Raw genomic sequence first — 22,124 nt, forward strand, 5'->3', positions numbered from 1 at the left:
GAATAAATGACAAGAGACGTCTATCGTTAGATGGCATTCGTAGATTTTTGTCGACACTGACGCCAATTTCTGTTGCAGTAAGCTACCCATGTTCTTTGGGTCTAACTTAGACGTTCCATTCTTATTTTTTACCCTTTTTTTCGTCAAATCTCGCAGCCTCCTTCTTAAACTTGATTATTACAAATTAAATTTGTCTCTATCTGTTAATTAAAACTAACTAAGTTGGTTCATTAAAACCAAATTAATTTTAAAAATAAACTTTGATTATTGAGCAGTCAAAATAATATAAAAAGGGACGTTATTTTTGACAAAACGACTGATATGGTATACAACGTTAAATGCCTAGTTTTTCCCCTTTTTTCATCTTTCGAGTTTTTCGGAAGTTTAGTATAGTAAAAAGTTTGTTATAAAAGAAGTTAGTTTTTGTTGGCTGATTTGGAACTAATTTATCTCTGGAGGAAAGTTCCAGGGTGCGTTGAAAAGTGGTGACCGTCCTTCCTAATCAATTGTCGTTTTGTAAAAAATCAACTTGATATAAAACAACTATAAAAGTGGATCTGATAATATTTTTACCAACAAAATTTCGTGTTCTATTGATAATTGATGTGTACGGGTTAAAAACAATTCTCATTGAATTTTTGTGCTTATTACATCATTGAAATTGGTTCATCGCCCTTATTTACTGAGTGTCATTTTCAAAAATTTTATTTGCAAAATTTTCCAGTTTTGACCTTAAAAAGAAACAAAGCTCAATTTCCTTGCATTTCTCCTAATGCAAATTGTTCTGGTAAATAAAATACAATTATCAGTTTTTTTTGCACCAAAAAAGTGTACTTACTGCTTCTGTCTTTTTTATTATTTCTGAAATTCCAAACTATACTAATAAGTAAATAAAACTACAGGAGAACTGTGGGAGCATGAATGAATTCGATTACATTTCATTTCATTTTTTATTTCAATGAATTGCCTCGTTTCATCACATTTTATTTATCAGTCCTGGTTGACCTTCGCTAAGCTAAGAATGCTGGGACTGTTTCAAAAAAAATTAATTTTAGTTTTATTGATTTTATCCTGTTGTAGGTTTTTTCTTCTTTTATATTTTTGCATTCCTGAGAACGGCCCTTGGACATAGGGCCGAAATATTCATTCTAATTTGTTTCCCACTGTCTTGAGAAATTCCCTATTTTCTTCTTGTTTTTGGCGTAAATTTAGTCAACACTTTGTTCGCTCTTGAAAACAGGAACCGAAGGGCCCAAACAAAATCTTCGCGAAGAGCCTTCAACACTACTTTTAACTAGAAGCAAAAAAAATAATTAGGCAGTTCTTCATAGGTTCCCCCTCATCAAAACATCACCCTTTATGCTAAAGTTTTTTTTTGTAATTTTAAAAAGGATTCTTATTCTTCTAATTAAACACACCTTTTGTTTCAGGAGTCGTTTTTAGAGAATGGGGACAAAACTTGAACTTTAGCGTAAAGAGTGACGTGTTGAGGAGGGGGAGCCCCCTTCATATACGGAATAATTTCTGTTCGTATTTAAGTTTTAATGTTGCTCCTTACTTTCAGTTTAAAAAAACTAGTTTTTTTTATTCAATTTCTGATTGTTTTTCAAATAATGCCAGGAAATGTCGCTCCACCTCCACGGAGAAATCTCTCCTCCCCAAGGTTAATTTCTCTAGACAATTCAATCATTGTGAAAATTAACGGAAAATTACCCCTGACATCTCCATGCGCAAAATTAAGTCGAAAAAAGAGAAAGCAAGACATACAGGAATTTTGCAAAGGAAATGTGACAAATTACTCCAGTATAAAATTCCCGCTCCAGAAAATTCGAGCCCCTATTCGAAAAATGAATGCACACTTTTTAATAACAAATACTATGCTTAAAAATGGGCAAAATTTATAACTTAAAGACCCTTCTCCAGAGACTGTGGGGGGTCGCGTCATTTCCAAATGTAAAGTTATTTGCCTTTTAACTATACTGAAGAAAATGGCTATATTTTGATCAGACACTTTTTGAGAAAAAATGGGCGAGAGAAGGGACATAGCTACCCTCCAATCTTTTTGGTCACTTAAGAACTGCATTAGAACTTTCAGTTTCCGCTCAAGCGAGCCCTATATCAATATTCTATGTCTACTGGGTCAACAAGATCACCCCTGAAAAAAAAAAAAAAAACAAAAAAAAACATGCATCCATGATCCTTTGTCTGGCAACAAATCTAAAATTCCACATTTTTGCATATAGGAGCTTGAAAATTTTAAAGTAGGGTCGAAATCCTTAATAGATCGAATTATTGAATCTTCTTGGAAAAACCTGTGTAAGTCGAAGAAAAAACCATGCACACCTAAAAATAATCTTACTGTTAAATTTTACCACTGTAAGTCAAAATTTCCCGAAAATTAAAACTCGAAACTTACTAAATAAATCGTCATTTAAAATTCACTTTATCTCTCTCAGTCAAAACCGCGATATGCAGGTTGCAACGTGTAAACTATCATAAGTATTAATTTTATTTAGCAAATTTTGCATCAGATTGTGTTAATGTTCAGGTGTCTATTTCCTAGCAAACTAAATCTATTATTGACATTTGTAAGTCAAGTCTATAATACACTGATAAAGTTATTCTTAAGGCTAATGGTCTTTTTTGTTCCCGCCCAATTTCTGAAACAGATTCTAAGAATCTTAATAACGCCACTGCTAGTATCTATTCGATAGCAAACTCGTTTATGAGACTTGACAAAAACATAAACAAGTGGGAGAAAAAAACAAAAGATGTTTGTTTAGCAAAAGCACGTTAGATTCTACGGAGATTAATTTAAATGAACAGGTTATGTAAAAGAAAATATACCCACTGCTGAGCTAAAAATAGTGTTTTCTTTTGCACATCAATTTAAAGGGTAATCCTATATTTTTTCGCTCAGAGATTTTGATTCGATGTGCATTGAATGCAAATGGTAGAACTTGTACGAAAAGTAGACAAATCTTTTATTTTCGAGATGGGTGTCTGTTTTGAAATGTAAAGCGTGAACTCTCCCAAACCTCAACCGAGACCGAGTCCGTTTGGAAATGAAAATTGTTTGGCTATTGGGAGAACCCTTGGGTATTGAGAATTGCAAGCAGTTAGCCAGGTGGGTGAAACACCCACCTGGCTATTTTCTTTTAATCTTCAGTTCTCGAAGTCCACCAGTCCCCAAACTTAAACCTCGTCATGTTACTTCTGAATTCCTTTTTACAAATTGTGATGAAAATGAAATAAATGAAATAATTATGTGTATGAAATAACAATCCTGTGGAGTAGATGAAGTATCGTTAAAGCAACAAAAACAATTGTTATTTCTATTTTGACTCATCTGATTAATTTATCACTTGAAGAGGGAACTTTTCCAGAAAGACTTAAATTAGCCTGAGTGCTACCCCTTCACAAAGGGAAGTCAAAAAATGAACCGAGTAATTACCGATCCATTTCTATTTTACCTTTTTTTCGAAGATTTATGAGAAAGTAGTCCATGAAAGAATGTATGATTACCTCCAGGAGTAGAATCTTCTGTGCGATACCCAACTTGGCTTTCGCAAAGGACTTTCTTCGGATATGCACCAGCTATCTGGAATTCAATCCCCTTGGAAATCCGGAACTCAAATAACCTTACTACCTTCAAGCGAGCAGTGAAGGGTCGTTCCAGAAATACTGTTTAGATTTGAATATCATGCGGTCCTCCTCTTTTCGGTCTTTTCTTTTCTTTTCTTTTTTTTCTTTTCTTTCTCTTCGTCACTCCCCTTTTTTCTCTTTTTTTTTCTTTTTTGATAAATCCAGTTGATTCGTTGTTTCTGTTAGTTGATTGTTTAATTATTCTTTAGTTAAGTTTCTGCCCTAGTCAAGCACTTTTGTGCTTTCCTGGCAGATTATGTACATGGAATTATGTGTTTTTATTTAAATATATATGATTGAATTGAATTGAAGAATTCCTGCGAACAAAACTCTAGCACAGCTTGCATCAAACAATAAGTGCGTAATTGGTAATTTGATGTGTGTGTGTAGACTTGTTCCTGTGTTTGCGTACGTTCGTGTTTTTGTGCTCCTCAATCTCATCCTGCTAAATAACTAAGAAGACTAATCCGCCATTCCATCATAAATTTACTATGAAAAAGTAGCACATAAACAGAATTGATGGAAATAAAACTAATTTATTGGGAAGATAACAAGAGGAAAAGTTGGTGTAAAACGAAAAACTCAATGCATACCCGTACTAATGAACTTATTTTGGAAGAAATATAGCCTCTCAGGCGCATACGGGTTAAAGCACATAAAAAAGAATTTTTATTGAAATAGAAGAAAAGCGATAACAGTAAAAAATTCGGGATTTCCCAAAAGGAATTTAAAAACCCTTGTCCATCGTATCTGCCCCCATTAAAATACAACAACGAAAACAAACAGTCCGCACATGCAAAAGTAAACTACCCAAAGAAAAAGGATGAATGTTTGAGAGGTTTTTCACTCTCAGAAATCATATACCTCAGGTGGCTAGTACCAAGCATGGCAGAAGTGTGCCAAGCATAGCGGAACTGTGAGAACAGTACTAAGAGTGAATGATCTGTGCCAAGCATGACATAAGTATCCCAAGCATGGCAGATGTCTGCTAAGTCTGATACAAGATCGTGATTTCATAGCAATCTGGGAATGTACATTATACAATTAGGCTAGTGAGTTAAGTAATTGAAAATTAAAGAGCCATTTGAAACAGACGGACAGAAAATAAAATCCTTCAATGATCTAAATGTGAAACGGTCAAACATTACTGTCTATGCATAATTGACTGAAAATGAAGAGAAATAAAAATAAATAATTATACCAAACATAAAATAAATGGGTACTGCTATATACAAATAATTAAATCCTAAACGATTAAAAATTAAAATGAGTGCTAAAGTTAAACCAAAAAGGACACAAATTACTGCCCATAGGAGTTCGACTAGAGTTCCCTTCTAACCGTAAACCAAAATAAAAAATTGTCGCTAAATAGAATCTGTAAACCTTAATTGTTGATGCTTCCTGTAATTAGTATATTAAACACTAAATAATTATACATTACACATTCAGTTCATTTTCAATATCTTTCCAGTCACCTTGATTTTTATAGGGTTTTTTTTTGTCAGTATTTTGGAATTAATAAGATGAAAGCTATTTTCCTTGTAATAAGATTAGGGCATTAACGTTATTTTGTGTTAGGGCGAGATGCACAAGATTTCGGAAAGAAACTTAAAGACGCTTTAATTAAATACCAAAAATGAACGAATTGTACAGAAAACGTAATAATTGTAGGAAAAACTATAAAAATCACAAATATTAAGCCCAAGTAACATACAAGAAATTTATAAAAAAAACAAACTAAAATTGTTTGTATTAAATGTATTTAATATACTTCAGACCAGATAAGAAACTTCATTATTTTTGGACATTGACGAAGAATGAGACAGAAATTTATGGAGGAAAAAATAATTTTCCTTTCCAATATTTTTTAACACATTTTTTTTTATCAAACACGAAGATTTATCTATTCCAAATCAGACCAAATTATTTCTTCAAAATCACTGTTTTCATGCATTGAGTTCCTGGTAAATTCACTGTTCTCCCCCGATCCCTTCTGTGCGTTTTTTTTCTTGCTGTTCACTTCAACTCGACTCAACCTTCTTTTTTTTTCCTCTTTTTATTTCTTGAGACAAGCTTGAGTCCTTCGGTTGGTGGGCTGTTGTACATTTTACAGACACAGGTTCTCTGATTTCCATATTCCTTGCAACCCTTGAGTCTAAAATTTCAGGAAGTAAGGATTCATTCCAGAAGGCTTCAAGCTTCGGAAATATTTTTTCCCAGTAGTCTTTCGATCGGTGAACTGTAATTATTTCCCAATCCTCAATAGAGTTATAAACTATTAAGTGGCATACCATTTTATCCAGTATCTCGAGTTGGCCTTGTATCTGGGCGAAATACCTGTGATTTTTTTTTAGCTGAAGACCTTCACTGGATAATTCAAGAAAAAATGCTTTAACTAAATTTTTTGACTGGGCCACATCATAAATGGTTTTGAACTCTGGTATATTATGCACCGTTTTTATCTCTATAGGTGTGCCATTAGGGAGCAGCCCATCTACAGATGCAGCAAGATACTGATACTGTGGATGCACACTGAGTCCTATTTGATCTCCCTTTACGACTTTTAAGTTGAATTTGTTTTCATATGCTTCTAGTGCCACTACTTCTAAATCTAAGCCCTTTTTCATTAGGGCAGAGCAGAATCTAGGTCCCAAGTTTCGAATTTGCTTAACAATTGGGGCAACTCTGGTGCTGTTTTTTCTGGTTGCAATTCTGTGGAAGTAACTACTAGTTATTCTCTTAGATCTTTCTTCAACCCAAGTGTCATTTTTGGATTGGCCCTTGGTACTGTTGAACAAACAGCTTATACTGGCAAAATCCAATTTTAAATTCTCGTCAGTATATTTTTGTATGGCCAAATTCATTTCATCAGAAGTCATGTCTGGCTTATTGCAATTTGGTCCATAGTCACGATTACCAAAGTTAGAGTTTCTATTTTTTAACTTAGCAACGTGTTTTCCTCCAAGAGCACTATAATAACTGGTCAAATTACGTTTAGATCTTACACGGAGTTTAGCCGTTTTATTACAATATTTTTTTGTTACGCTAGAAGGACTAAGCCCAAAAATATTTTTCCAAGCTAATTGATGCCATTTTGGACCTGAATTATAAGCAAGACTTGCTCCATGAACTCTTGCATGATATGAACCTCGTTTAGACCGGCTTATTTGCTTTCCTCCGATGAATTTAGCAACAACTGACATGTACCTTTCAGCTAAGTTTGTAGTTGCGTCATTTCGAAGCTGCTCTGCTTTTCGACACACAATATCGACCTCTGTCATAACATCTTCAAACACGTGCAGGGGAAAATTATTCCACCGATCTTCTATTTTACTATTCACGGTCAATTCAGCAATCTTAGGACATCCAGAATCACATTTTGTGTGGTTTCCGAAAACATGGTACGGACCTCTTTTTAACAAGATTTTCAATTCTTCTGCTGTTCCATTATTTTCAGAATTTATTTTTATCGCACCCCTTAAATTTTTTGTCAGTTGCTGGATAATTCCTCGGGGAAGACATTTTGTGTACAAACCTTTTTTATTTTTGCACAAATTATATAGATGGGCTGTATAGTTTTTTGTGACGTGATTTGCACATTCATGTTTCCGTATGTTGGAACCGTAGGAAACACTTTGTTTTAGCTTATAAAAAACACTGGAATCACCGTCACCGATAAACTCTAAAAACTGTAATCCGTGCATCTCCTCACTGGAACGAAAGCCTTCAACTAGAATATCTGTTTCCATGCTCCTTGAATTTCCGTTATAATTCAGAAAGCAGAAATGATCTTTGGGAATTACTTTGGCGTTTGCAGAAGAAAAACATATATAACAGTATTTATTTTTTATGCCAACATATAACAGTTTTTTCGTAAATGCATCTATGATAACTGCAACACATCCTTTGGCCGAATAATCGTGTCCTTTGCTACGCTTATTCCAGCCTCCATCAGATATCACTTTTGTCCAGTATGAGTCCTCCTTATACCTATCATCATGAATGGCTGATTTTAAGGCCTCTCGTCCATTTTCTAGCAAAATTTCCGATAAACTATTCATCCAAGCATTACCAAGCTGCCTTTCAATACGGGAATAAACTATTCGTGACATTGGTTTCACTCCAAGCACCCCGAAGAATTCACACAGTGTAGAATACCCTCCTCCACTACCCATGGCTCCCCAAACAGCCTTCGAATTCAAGCAGCCTTTAAGACTTGATTTTTTTTCGGAAAAAGCAACCTGTGTCTGGTCCGTAAAACTTGAAAGATATTCTTTTACGCTTGTTGCTGGACATTCTGGTTCACCTTTAATCCTCTTTTCCCAGTTACACTTATTACACTTAACTTTCAGTTCAGTTTTCAGGCCTTTCTTTTCTAATTGCTTTATAATCAATTTTCCGTGATCGTAACTGATTTTGTGTCTGAATGCTGAAATTACTTCAGCAAGGAAATACCTTAGATTCACAATGCAGTTTCCATCTGGAATTCCAGATAAGTCTATCTCAGTATTCGTATCGGGGCAATCACCACCGTAAGAACCACTAACGTTTCCCAATTTATTTGAATCGTCTATGAGAGGATTTGCTGAAAATTCTTCTGAAATTTTCGATCCATTTGACAAATTATCTTTATCTTGTTCTCCAAGCAGCACCTTTCTAAAAAAAAATGAAAAGAACCATAGAAAAACAAAACAGCGACCCGGCTCAATAGTAAACAAAAGTCTAAAAAACGAAATTTTGATACTAATAAATACGTCAAAAGAATCGGATTTTAATTAAATTTAGTCCTACCCATCAAAAGATAAGAGCCTGAGAAAGTTTGTCTTATTTTGGAAAAAAGGGGGAAACACGCCCTAAAAGTCATAGAATTGTTTTGCCAGAAGACTGATCAAGGGTGCGTGTTTATTTGTTTTTTGTTTTCTTTTTCCCAGAGGTGATTGTATCGACCCATTGGTCCTAGGGTGTCGCAAGAGGCCTCATTTTAATGAAAATGAAAAGTTCCAGTCCCTTTTTAAGCGACCAAAAATTGGAGGGCACCTAGGCCCCCTCCCACTTTCATTTTTGTCTCAAAGTCAACAGATCAAAATTTTGAGATAGCCATTTTCTTAAGCATAGTCAAAAAACATAATAAGATGTCTTTGGGGACGACTTACTCCCCCTTAGTTCCCGGGGGAGGGGCTACAAGTTATAAACTTTGATCAGTGTTTACCTTGACCTGATGCCCACTTAATTAGAATGACTTCTATAATCCGAGCTATGCACAAGTTGAACTGTGCGCACGTCTAAGCAAAATCGTGGTCCCATGAAATTCGAGTTAGGAAGAGTCAACTTTATTTTATTTGGTAGAAGGACCTTGGTAAGGAAAAGGCATTTTAATTTCGTTTAAAACTTTTTTCAAGTCAAAGAAAAAACCTGATTTAACTAACATGGAAGCACTACTATATTGACATGTATTACATGTCCTTTGCCAGGTCGATTTATTGAAACGAATAAAGATAAGGTAAAATTTAGACTACATTCTAGACTTTCAAATAAGAAGTAAAACTAGGTAGTTAAATAAGAAAAGAAATCACAGAGACACAGCTAAAATATCTAACTAGTGAAAAACAATACAAATGCTGTGTCCATGCTTTAGATATTTCTTACAACCATGTTGAGCTTCAATGGAATTGTATAGTTTAAATAAAGCCCAAATTGTAAATCAATATAATCCTTGCGTCGTTCCAATAAAAATAAAATGAATTACACACAGACAGATGAAACTTACCTATTTCTTGGGAGTAAATCTTTCCTTTGTTCGTCGGCATCTTCATCAGATATTACAGGTTGGGGTTTGATCATCTTCTTTGTGTCATAGACGGGTAGATGATTTGTTGGTCCAACTGATAGATGGCGTCTTTCTTCTTGTGCAGAACTTTCTTTTCGTAGAATCTCTTTTAGTCCCTAAAAAATAAAATAGCTTAAGGGTTCAGGATAAAAAAAGGTTTAACTAGGCACCAAATAAAAAGGGTTGAACAAAGAAGTGGCCGTCAAGAATCGAAACAAGTTTATATACTCAGACCAGACACTGGATACCCTATATTCAGTTATTATAAAGGTTGCATCGACTGATGAGGGCTGAGGATTCACCATACGCTCTCTTTCCGATTTGTACCAATTTGGACCGAAATGATGTACAACCGTCCATAATCGAAACTAGTAATTTCATACTAGAGTAAATCGAATATGTTTTGCACTTGATGTGTTTTGATTGTATCCAACTGATATATTTGATAATTGCATCAATACAGGCCTCCTAGAATTGAAACTGTCCTCTAAAAATTAGCATTTAACAACTTACTTTCAGTACATTATTTTTGTCCTTTTCTCCGAAAGTACCTTAGCAACAGAAAATATTTTAAGATACTGATTTCCCTTATGACTGATCGGAGGGTACTCTTTTTCTATGGTTATCAATTTTGATAAGCAGTACTAGGAGACCGATTTTCAATTTGTGAGAGGAATTTCATACATAGAATGACATTCAGTGTACCCCCCCCCCTCCGAAAATGTATACCCCGAAAACCCTTATACACAGAATAATACTTTTGTGTAATTTTTTTTTTTTTTTACAGATTTCCGTCTAAAAATGGAAAAATAACCCTAAAGTACAGTGTAATTACTGGGACACCAGCAACAATTTTGAAAATTATCTTTTTTAAGTTTTCATGGATAATATTTCTTGCGCCCTTCACAAATTTTGATAGGCATCAGTCTCATCGTTTCTTTAAAAAAAAGGATCTAAAAGATGTATTTTTCTCCCAACTCTCCCAACTTTTCAACTATGCTAAACGAAATGGTCATCTCAAAATTTTGGACTTCGGGAAAAGGGAGCATGGGAGGGGATTAGTGCCCAAAACTAGGGGCGATGACCCCTCTCCTGAAATTCTAGGACAATTGGCTCCTAGTTCATTTACCCTATCTCCATAAAATAAATTTTATTATTTCTAAGTCATTTAAACTAAATACTCTTTTCAAATGTTTTGTTTTATTTTGAGAAAAAAATAATCATAAAAATAATTATTACAAAAAAAAAATCCGGAACAAACCCATCTTTAAAATACAAGACAAATTAAGTGTGTTGAATGTAAAACAAATTTGAATATGAGGAAATAATAAAATCATTGACAAATAAAAACACGTGATTACGATGAAAATGTGTCGCTATCTTTGGCAATAACACCGAAAGCTTAACCGTTGGGAAGATTTCCAAAAAGGTAAATTGCATCATCACTGTGTCCATACAAAACACGTGTGTCTGAGAGAAAATCACACGTGTCGCAGGATATAAACAAAGATATGATTAAAATTAACTTATGGCTATGCAGCCAGAATAAATAGTTCATTATAGAAAGGTTGAGTGATTAGATGGCTATGAAAAAATGATTACACAATGAAATAAAAAATCCATAGAATTATTCAGACAATAGGGCAAAGTGAAAAAAGTAGTAAATGTAGTTCATGAGTTACTGAAGACTATATACATTTTATAGAGAAGATTTTGAAGCGGGATTAATACATGACTTCTATTTGTATTAGACAAAGAAAATTATATCTAATTATTTTTCATTTCTAAAATGAGGTTTGAAAAGAAGAGCTCTTCAGAATTTAGAAAAAAAGGCAAAGAACCTCCAGAGCTGTTTATAGAAAATAGGGTTTTGAATTAACGTTTCATTTGCTGTCTTTTTTTTTTAAAGAATGGATACCATATATAGCCTGTTGCCCAACCTTACGACAGCAGGATCAGAAACCTGGGACCCATATTGCCAAGTAAAGTATCAGTCAAGAAGGAGTTCTAAAGATCTATGGATTAAACTTCATTGCGAAGCCCGGGGTAAAAAAAAATACTCCTTCTTTTGAGCTGTAAAAAAAAAGAAGTCTCATTAAACCCACTCGGAAAAAAAATATTAGAAGTTTCAACTCCTCCCCTCCCCCATCCGTAGCTAAAAATGAGGCTTACCCAAACCCACGTATGAAAAATTGCAATGTCCGTTAGCTTTATTAATGAAACCTCATGAATATAAAGTAAGAACTCGATTTCATGCTTCAGGTATTCGTTGTTTAATGTAACGTGACTGTTTTCAGAGTTGAGAGCGATGGACATTAGCCAATTAGCATATTCCATAATTTATCAGAATAATTGTAATAATAATTGTTATTACAATTATTATTATATTCGCATAAATTATTAAATATATATTATAAATAAATAATATAAGAACAATTATATTAGCATAAAAATCCAATTTTTTTCATGTATATATTGGTATCGAAATTCCTTTTTTTAGAGTTTCGCTTACTATTGAGCCGGGTCACTCCTTACTACAGTTCGTTATCACGAACTGTTTAATTGGTATTCTTTAAATAATCCCTGAACGATCATTAGTCGAAAGATGAGCACCACGTCTATGTGTGTGAAGTTAGGAGTGAGAGGATTGCTTCTCGAGGACTCCACTTTCGACCCTCCAATATTACAATTCAGCTAAAATGACTTTAATATTCTTGTAAAAACCAAACACTATTCGTGAAATTTGTACTTTATGTGCTCTAATGTCGGACATTCGTTCTTAGATATTAGGGATGTTCAAAGAATAACTATAGTTCATTCTTGTCCGTCCATTAAGTTAAAAATCCGTCTTGTCCGTCTTATAAGCTTATAAAAGGTTTGTAAGCTTATAAACCCTTTAACGTTTGCAATGAAAAAAATTAAAAGCAATCTGCAAAATACGTACTTGGTAAGTTTTGATTTATAGGGGTCACACCATAATTCTATAGGCTATATTGGTTGACTTTCAATCTTTTTTTAACTTCCTTAAACATACTTGTATAATCACAAGTCAAAAGATTAGCATCACATTTATATGGAAAATGTTGAAGACTGAAAGGGGTGGTATCTGAAAGTGGAATAGAACAAGGAGCCACAATACAGCCCTCTATTAATATCAAACACCATAGCATCTTCAATATCAAATTAAAAGTTTTTTTTATGAAACTAAAAAAAAAAAAAATCCAAACTATAACAACTATTAGTGATCTCAAATTTTACGAAACAATTACTTTTTTTGTTGTCTAAAAGCTAGTCCTGAGTAATTGTCAGCTTCTACTGTGTGGGCCTTTTAGGTATATAATTTGAAGTTTCTGGAATTTATCTAGAAGCTTAATTTTCTTCCAAAGTAAGCTGCAAAATCTACATCATTGTAATATTCACTGGTTAGAAACCTTTGCTAAACCATCTTTGCTGCAACAGGTTAGTTTAAAAATACAGAAAAAAAACGATACTACAAAAGCTTTTAAAACAGAAAAACTTAAAATGAAAGCCATGGAGAACAGAGAAAACATATGCATAAAATCAAACTACATAAAAACAGAGAATCAAAATAGCCGAAGTCTGAAGCTGAAAGTACAAAGAAAAAGAAAAGAGGCCTAAAGCACAAAAAAAAGAAATAAAATAAAACATTAAGAGACTGAAACCAAAGATTTAATTGCAAATTTTTATCGAATGTGTTTTTAGTGAGGCTTAATTTTTGTATATTAACAACTGAGGTGTTAATGTTCTGACAATTATAACTATTAAGATTAATAAAATAGTAGAAAATGGTGAGGGGCAGTCATCAAAAAAACAGTAGCATATTTTGACTTTTAAATTCCAAAGTGTATTATAACATTTACAATCAATAGCCTAAGAAATCCTGAAAAACTAACTTCAATGATGATAAAACAATTTTTGTAAAAAATCTACTTAGTTCATTTTAAATTGTACTGTTATATTAAAATTGTAGTCTCAGATTTGAAGTCTACAAGCTTAAAAGCCCATAAATGTACACATTGATATTAATTAAATATTATTTGTGAAACACATATGATGATATTAAACTGAAAACTTATAGCCCTTTGAATAAAAATTTTCTTAAGCCAAACAATGAAAGATGACAATTATAATTCAGGCGAAAGCTTCCCTAGGAATTTGCTGACGTAATGAGATTCGGTTGTACAGCCATTCGGTTGTACAGCCAGCCAGTATGGCTGGGGAATTTCCGCTTATTGCGTAGTAATTGGAAAAATTAATTGGAAACACCCAAGATTATACGTCATCGATTCTCTGCATTGATTGGTGCAAATAAAGGAATGAATGTGCATATAAAGGAATGATTTCGTCAAAACCTTCTAGTTGTGAAACTAACTTACGCTAAGCAACAACACAATAGATATTTCAGAGTCAGAGTCAGACTGAAAAACATCAATCGTAATTTTTATGCTACGCTATTATGAAAACTGAAGGATCAAATTCTGAAAAGCACTTCAAGTTAGCTGCAGAAGAGTTAAAAGGAGTTGGCAAGCGAGAAATGAAAGGTTTCCAGCCTGTGTTGAAGAAAAAGGAGTTTATTTTTCGAGTTGGTCAAAGAGGTTATTCGAAAATGAGCCAAAGAAGTATATACACTGAAAAGAATAAAGTGGCTGATGAGCGTCAGAAGGGAGAATACCAGCCAATGTTGGAAAGAGAAGAATATATGTCCCAAAGAAGAATAATCTCACATCAAAGGCAAAGCTATGAGGGAAAAACTTCAATTCATCCCCGAGATAGGGAATACAAGGCAGATGGAAGCAAAAACGAAGTTTATTGGCAAAAAGAGAAGAGGCACAACCCTTGCTGTGGCGATAAGGTTGTTACATCTGAAATGGCTCTACAGCGAAATTTGGCCGCCCTCATAAGAAAAAGAAGGGTTGCCCAGCCAAAAGAAGTAGTACCTGTCTTTCCAGAAGATTTTCAATTTGCAGTCAATTTTCCTTTTAGCCCTGTCGATTTTTACTATTTGTGGATGCCGAAGGTACAACCTTGGAGCGTTAAAGAATTTGGAGGCTGGGAGTTGTGCCCATACGACGATAACTTCTATCTGTCTTATAGGTAATATAAGCTTCTATCAAGTTTTCTAATTATTTCCTTTTCCAGGACTTAGACAAAGAGGTTTTGTAGCCCTGCCTTTTTATTAATTGTTTATACTTATGTGCTTAATCGTATATTTACGTCGTGTTTTACAGGCCTATATAATCTATCTTAGATTCCCAGTTTGAGAACAAACACCTCCATCCTCTCCCTAACTCTCGTGAAATTTACCGCTGGTGTTCATGACCATATCAATAAATACAACCGCAACTTAACTGATTGCACGAAACAGTTTTTAAGGATAAAATATTCGTGCGAGTACGTTTGGCAGAATTGGCTAGGGCGTGTATATTACGATAAATGGTCTTTCGAACCTCTCTGGTGTCACTTTTTTTAGTTGTTTTATTTTTTTAGTAGAAAAGAATGAGAAATTGTTATTCGTTTTAATTTTTATCGTTTAAACAAAGCCTAAGTTTATGAATTAAAAGTTAGTATTATTTATGCTATATAAGTTCAGGTATTAATTATCACGCATTAAGTTATATGTAACAATTTAAATTTGTTTAAATTTGTATGTTTAAATTAAAACTTTGCGACATCCGTATTAACGTCACTCTCTACTGTCATCACAAATACTTTAACCAGAAGAATAAGAAGAAGGTGATATCTTTTGAAAATATAGAAGCATTATTCTCAAAATACTCTATTACAAGATATTTGATTAATAGGCTATACAAAAATAAAAATCCACAAGAAGGCTTTTGAAACACTTTGACAATTTATCCTTTTTACTTTTTACTTTTTTTTATCGCCACCCATGCAATTTTTTTCTTTTTTTGTATATTGATTGAAAAAAAGAAATTTGTTTTCGGCACAGTAGAATGCAGTTAAAAATGCAAATAACAGTTGAAGCAGGCGTAGGCCTAAATACTATCATTTATGAACTTATATTTCGTCTCTAAAAAGGAGACCAATTGCTTTAGGCTATAGGTTTTATTTTTTTTTAAAAATTTAAAAAAAAAAAAAAAAAAAAATAGCAGAAGCTAGTATTTTTTTTTTGTGAGGATGAAATTTAAAACCAACATAAATTATTGCTGCACAGTTTATGCAAAATATATTTTTAAAACTTCTTAGTCCTAACGGTTAGCATATTCAACTATTATTTTTCTAAACTTGTTTTCGGAAAGGTCAGTCATTTAAGTTTACTTGTCAAGCTTAACAAGTAAATTTTATCTCAATGGATACTATTTACTTATAGATATTCATAACTTGGATGTGCTGTCAGTGCAGTTCCGTGTTCCTCAATTTGGAATTTCCAGAATAAAATTTTGTCTCTGAATAATTAAGGATTCAAAAACTGTCCTATAGTGTCTTTTTCCTCTCACTTTTTGGCTTTTCGCTCTTTATATGCCGTATAGAACCATGGATAAGAGGATGGTTTTGTGGCATAATATGCTTTATTCCTCTGCTGGGAGTTCGATGTTTAGTAAATTCACCTAAATTGTTTAGTTTGTCGGGAAGGTTTTGCCTGTTAGCCATTGTTAATAAGTAACTTTTTTGTAAAAAAAAAACGGTTAACTGTTTTGTTTTGTTTTGTTTTGTTTTTTTTTGTCTTAACAATGGTACTCTTACATTTTCTGGTGTGAAAAAAAAAAACTTTCTGGTCTGGTCCAGAAACCTTTTCTGGTCTAAAAAAAAAACCTAAGTTTTGATTTATAGGGGTCACACCATAATTCTATAGGCTATATTGGTTGACTTTCGATCTTTTTTTTAACTTCCTTAAACATACTTGTATAATCACAAGTCAAAAGATTTAGCATCACATTTATATGGAAAAAGTTGAAGACTGAAAGGGGTGGTATCTGAAGGTGGAATAGAACAAGGAGCCACAATACAGCCCTCTATTAATATCAAACACCATAGCATCTTCAATATCAAATTAAAAGTTTTTTTATGAAACTAAAAAAAATAATTCCAAACTATAACAACTATTAGTGATCTCGAATTTTACGAAACAACTACTTTTTTTGTTGTCTAAAAGCTAGTCCTGAGTAATTGTCAGCTTCTACTGTGTGGGCCTTTTAGGTATGAATTTATCTAGAAGCTTAATTTTCTTCCAAAGTAAGCTGCAAAATCTACATCATTGTAATATTGTCAAAATTCTTTAGTTAAAACTTAGATGAAAATTAAATATCTTGAAAATTAAAATTAATACATCCCTAGGGATGGCGACCGTGCATACAGATCATATAAAGGTCAAAATAATACTTATCAGTTATATAATAAACACTCGGGAAGTGAAATTTGATTAATGTTAATGAAATCAAACAAAATATGAAAAATATAATAGTTTAGAAAACAGTTTAGGCTATATATTTGCAGATTAGGTGGGGAGAGGTGGGTTGAAGAATAGCATATACTAAGAATAGAATAACTGAGATAATTGGGCATAGTTAAAATGACTGATAGTCAAATGACTGAGGAATAGTGGCTTTAAAAGATCCTTTAGGTTAAGTTTTTATAACAACAAGCGGCGAGAAACTACGGGTCCAACGAAATATTCCCTGCTTTGAATATATGTTTTTTTTTATTATTATTTGAAGATATTGACAGAAGCCTAAACAAATTGTTCAATGCTACTCTTCAATAGTCCAAAAGAAACAGTTCCAGAAAATATATATAGCTAAAAATTATTGAAAACCAAACATTGTAATATATTTCTGAAATTACAATAAAAAAAAGAAAACAAAATTCAGATTTAGGTTGCTTTAAAATGCAGGATTGTTCATTTCTGGAGGAGGAGGGGGACTGAAGGTTAAAATGCAAAAAAAGTCGAGACACCGAAAAATAACGGCAAAAATAGTTAACAGATAGGAAAACTATATGGATCTTGAGATATTGGGGATAGGAGGCTGGAAGTTTGTCCAAATGCGTGATTTCCAAGACAATACTGGCTGTATTAAACAATCCCAACAATAATGAAAGACAAACTTCTAACCAGTGAAGCAAACGCTTCACTGGTTAGAAACCTTTGCTAAACCATCTTTGCTGCAACAGGTTAGTTTAAAAATACAGAAAAAAAAACGATACTACAAAAACTTTTAAAACAGAAAAACTTAAAATGAAAGCCATGGAGAACAGAGAAAACATATGCGTAAAATCAAACTAAAAAGTGACTGAACATAAAAACAGAGAATCAAAATAGCCGAAGTCTGAAGCTGAAAGTACAAAGAAAAAGAAAAGAAGCCTAAAGCACAAAAAAAGAAAGAAAATAAAACATTAAGAGACTGAAACCAAAGATTTAATTGCAAATTTTTATCGAATGTGTTTTTAGTGAGGCTTAATTTTTGTATATTAACAACTGAGGTGTTAATGTTCTGACAATTATAACTATTAAGATTAATAAAATAGTAGAAAATGGTGAGGGGCAGTCATCAAAAAAACAGTAGCATATTTTGACTTTTAAATTCCAAAGTGTATTATAACATTTACAATCAATAGCCTAAGAAATCCTGAAAAACTAACTTCAATGATGATAAAACAATTTTTGTAAAAAATCTACTTAGTTCATTTTAAATTGTACTGTTATATTAAAATTGTAGTCTCAGATTTGAAGTCTACAAGCTTAAAAGCCCATAAATGTACACATTGATATTAATTAAATATTATTTGTGAAACACATATGATGATATTAAACTGAAAACTTATAGCCCTTTGAATAAAAATTTTCTTAAGCCAAACATTGAAAGATGACAATTATAATTCAGGCGAAAGCTTCCCTAGGAATTGACGTAATGAGATTCGGTTGTACAGCCATTCGGTTGTACAGCCAGCCAGTATGGCTGGGGAATTTCCGCTTATTGCGTAGTAATTGGAAAAATTAATTGGAAACACCCAAGATCATACGTCATCGATTCTCTGCATTGATTGGTGCAAATAAAGGAATGAATGTGCATATAAAGGAATGATTTCGTCAAAACCTTCTAGTTGTGAAACTAACTTACGCCAAGCAACAACACAATAGATATTAAGCATGGATCCGAGTTTTGAATTAGAAATACCTTTTGAAGATATAGATGCATTTTTAAATGAAATTTCAACTCAAATCAGTGATGAATCTTCTTCAAAGGACTTCATTGAATTGCAAGTGTTTAATGAATATAGTTACGAGATAGAAGATACGTGCTACAGTAGGCCTATTGATGCATTTTTAAATGAAGCTTCTTCAAAGGAATTCACTGAATTGCAAGCGTTTAAAGAAAATCCAAGATACAATTACGAGATCCAAGATAGTGGGTCAGCAATAGTTGAAAAATATGAAGGATATACCAAACGGACAAAACAGGAAAAATTGGCACAGAAGAAGAAAAAGAAAAACTGTCAAATGGACAAAAAAGACACGAAAAAGAAAAACAGTCAAATGGACAAAGAAGATACGAAAAAGAAAAAAAGTAAAATGGACAAAGACACGGAACGATTGATTCAAAATCGAAAGGCTGCAAAAAAATTAAGGGACAAAAAAAAATCTGAGAAACTTATTTTGGAGAAGCAAGTTTTAGATCTTTTGCGGGAAAACCAACAGATGGAAGAAACAATTAAAACTCAATCTCTACAAATTCAACGCCTAAAAAATGAGGTCAGTATACTTAAAGAGACAAGGTAAGTATACTTAAATATTGTTTACAATTCTTTTTAGGCAGAAGAAAGGATCAAAATTGTGTGCTCAGCTATGAGAGAACTAGGAAATAAAAGGCTCCAAAATCCTTCTGGGGACCTCATAGGTTTTATAAGAATTTTCTAATTTAGATGCTGATATGCTATAAAAAAAAACAATATTCTTTTCAGCTTCAAAGAAATTAACAGGATTGCAGTTTGGAAAATTCTCATTTTCTGAATATCAAAATTACTTATTCCTTAAGCTAGTTTTAAATTTTTTGTAAGTTAGTTTTTATATTATGTTTTATTTTTCTTGAAGATGGTCTTTTTGCCTCAAAATGGGATATTTATATATATGTATAGAGAGAGAGAGAGAAAAAGAACATCTTCCCAGTTCTATTTTGGCATAGAAAAAGGTAATTTTAGCAAAACCAGGCGACATGAGCGAAGATAGCCTCTTCGTGATACCCCTGTTAGCTAAACAGATAATGCTCACTCCAAAAAAGTGAGGGGGACTTGGGAGCTAGCTAAAACTACCAAAATATGAGGGAGTCTGCCCCTCCTCAACCTTCGGTCTTTATACTAAAATCTTAATGTTCTATAAAACTACCACGGTCCTTGTGTTTGAGCAGTCTCTAATAAAGAATTTACAAAAAGTTAAACCCCCCTATGCCGAATAATTTCTGCTTGTTTTAGGTTTTAATGTTTGGGAAATTTTCTTTCAAACAGTTCGTGGTAACGAACTGAAGTAAGGAGCGTCCCGGCTCAATAGTAACCAAAACTCTAAAAAATAGAATTTTGATACCAATAGTTACATCAAAAGAATCACATTTTAATGCTGATTTTTAATATATAAGTTTCATCAAATTTAGTCTCTGTCATCAAAAGTTACGAGCCTGAGAAAATTTTACTTATTTTGGAAATTAGGGGGAAACACCCCCTAAAAGTCATACAATGGTGGGCGGGAGGAGAAGTTGATGGAGGGAGGGGTTTGTGGAAGAATCTTTGCATGGAAGAATTTTTCATGGGGGAAGAGAATTTCAATGAAGACATTCAATTTCAAAGACAGACATGCAAGACATTCTAGCATTATTAAAAAAATAAACGTGAAAAGTTTTTTCAACTGAAAGTAAGGAGCATCATTAAAACATGAAACGAACAGAAATTATTACGCATATGAGGGTTTTACTCCTCGTAATACCAAGCTTTTCCTCCTCAACGCCCCGCTCTTTCTGTTAAAGTTTTTTACTGTTTTAAAAAGTAGAGTTAAGAGAAAGAGTCAAACTGTAGCGTAAAGAGCGGGGCGTTGAGGAGGAAAAGCCCTTTTCATATACGGAGTAATTTCTATTCGTTTTAGGTTATAATGTCACTCCTTACTTTTAGTTAAAAAACTATATTTTTCATTTAATATTTAACATAAATCAAAATAAAAACACCTATTTAATATATTTTTCATCGAATAGACCAAAAAGACACATTAATAGTAGTGATGCTCCTTGTTTTGTCAATAATATAAGTTAAGATTACCAAAAATTATTAAAACTATTAAAAATTAAAAACTATTGATGAGTTATGCACTGTGTTCATTTCAGGAGGGGATGGGGCTTTACTGATACGATACTGGCTTTACTGATGACAAGAATAAAAAGATAAACTTTCAGTAAGACAAAAAAGTGCTGATACCTACACAAAATCTTTGCCAATCCATCTTTAGAGAAGATTGTAGGCTTAAAAATATTGAAAAAAGGACAATACAAAACTGTCAAATCAGAAAAGCTAAAAATGAAAGCCATGGAGAAAAGAACAAACAAACATCGAATCGACCAAAAAGACACATTAATAGTAGTAACGCTCCTTGTTTTGTCAATAATAGAAGTTAAGATTACAAAAAATTATATATTTATCTCGTCAGCCTATCAACTTTTCGTTTGTTAGCATATGAATCTAATTTATTTGAGCCACTTAAGCGATTAGAAAATAAAACAAGTTATTCAGTGTTGAAAACTTTAGCGTAAGGATCAAGGTATCAAGGTGGGGGGCAACCCCTTCGTATGTGGAATGATTTCTGTTTTTTTTAATGTTGCTCCTTTCTTTAAAGGAGTCTAATATTGTTTATAAAAATTATGAAAAATATAAATATTATCGGAATCAGAAATTATATTAGAATTGAGGTATCGGGTTGAATTGAACCTGTCTTCTCTTGCATTCTAATTTATAATTTTCAATGCAATTAGTTTATACTTGGATTCGTCAAACAGAAAAAAAAAATGAATCTACAAGGAAATTAGAAAGGTTAGTAAAAGAACAAAGAGGTACATGGTTCATCTCCCTTTAGGTTTTATGCCCCCCCCCCAAAAAAAAAAAATATATTGTTAATGTAAGAAATTTAAAAGTATAATAAAAAACAAAGAGAGTGGTAAGCCAAAACTCATGGTTTATCCTGCACCCCCTATCGGAGGAGGAAGAAAACCATCTCGGCTGATTCCAGAGAAATGCTATTATGATAAAACAAGGGTATACACAACGTTCTCTTCAATGAGAATTAAGCCACTGTAATTAGAATTGGAACTAGAAACAATTAATTATGTCATTACAATCACTAATAATCATGAATTATCACTATTTTAAACATTAAATCCAGTAATATTCTTGTTGAATTGCGTCAACAATTGCATTACAAGACTAAATCCTTGGTTATGATCACTGGATCTCTGATAGATCTCATTAAAGAATAAAATCTTTTTTTTTTTTTACTCATATTGTAAGTTGTTAGTTCCCAACATGCAGGCAGGATTAAGTAGGCTAGGACACGGTATTTTGTAAGACAGTATATTAGGATAGAGTTTATCTCTCCATTTTACTGCATAGATCCATGAGGAAATTTGCAAGATTCCCCCCCCCT

The 22,124-nt window shown here is 33.0% G+C and overlaps 1 protein-coding gene across 16 annotated transcripts in view; it reads right to left on the minus strand.

Annotated features, from left to right (window-relative positions):
* Positions 1–6: 6 nt before the first annotated feature.
* Positions 7–22,124, minus strand: part of LOC136042586 (uncharacterized) — a 75,085-nt gene continuing 52,967 nt past the window's right edge. For all 16 annotated transcript variants that reach the window (XM_065727559.1, XM_065727557.1, XM_065727558.1 and 13 more), the window contains 2 exons: positions 9,413–9,588; positions 7–8,301 (listed from right to left, as the gene is read on the minus strand). In XM_065727559.1, the coding sequence (XP_065583631.1) occupies positions 5,667–8,301; positions 9,413–9,588 (2,811 nt within the window). In that variant the 3' untranslated portion in view covers positions 7–5,666. The remainder of the gene's footprint in view (positions 8,302–9,412; positions 9,589–22,124) is intronic.

The sequence above is a fragment of the Artemia franciscana genome, unplaced genomic scaffold, assembly GCF_032884065.1.
Source record: "Artemia franciscana unplaced genomic scaffold, ASM3288406v1 Scaffold_1521, whole genome shotgun sequence".
Taxonomy (NCBI): domain Eukaryota; kingdom Metazoa; phylum Arthropoda; class Branchiopoda; order Anostraca; family Artemiidae; genus Artemia; species Artemia franciscana.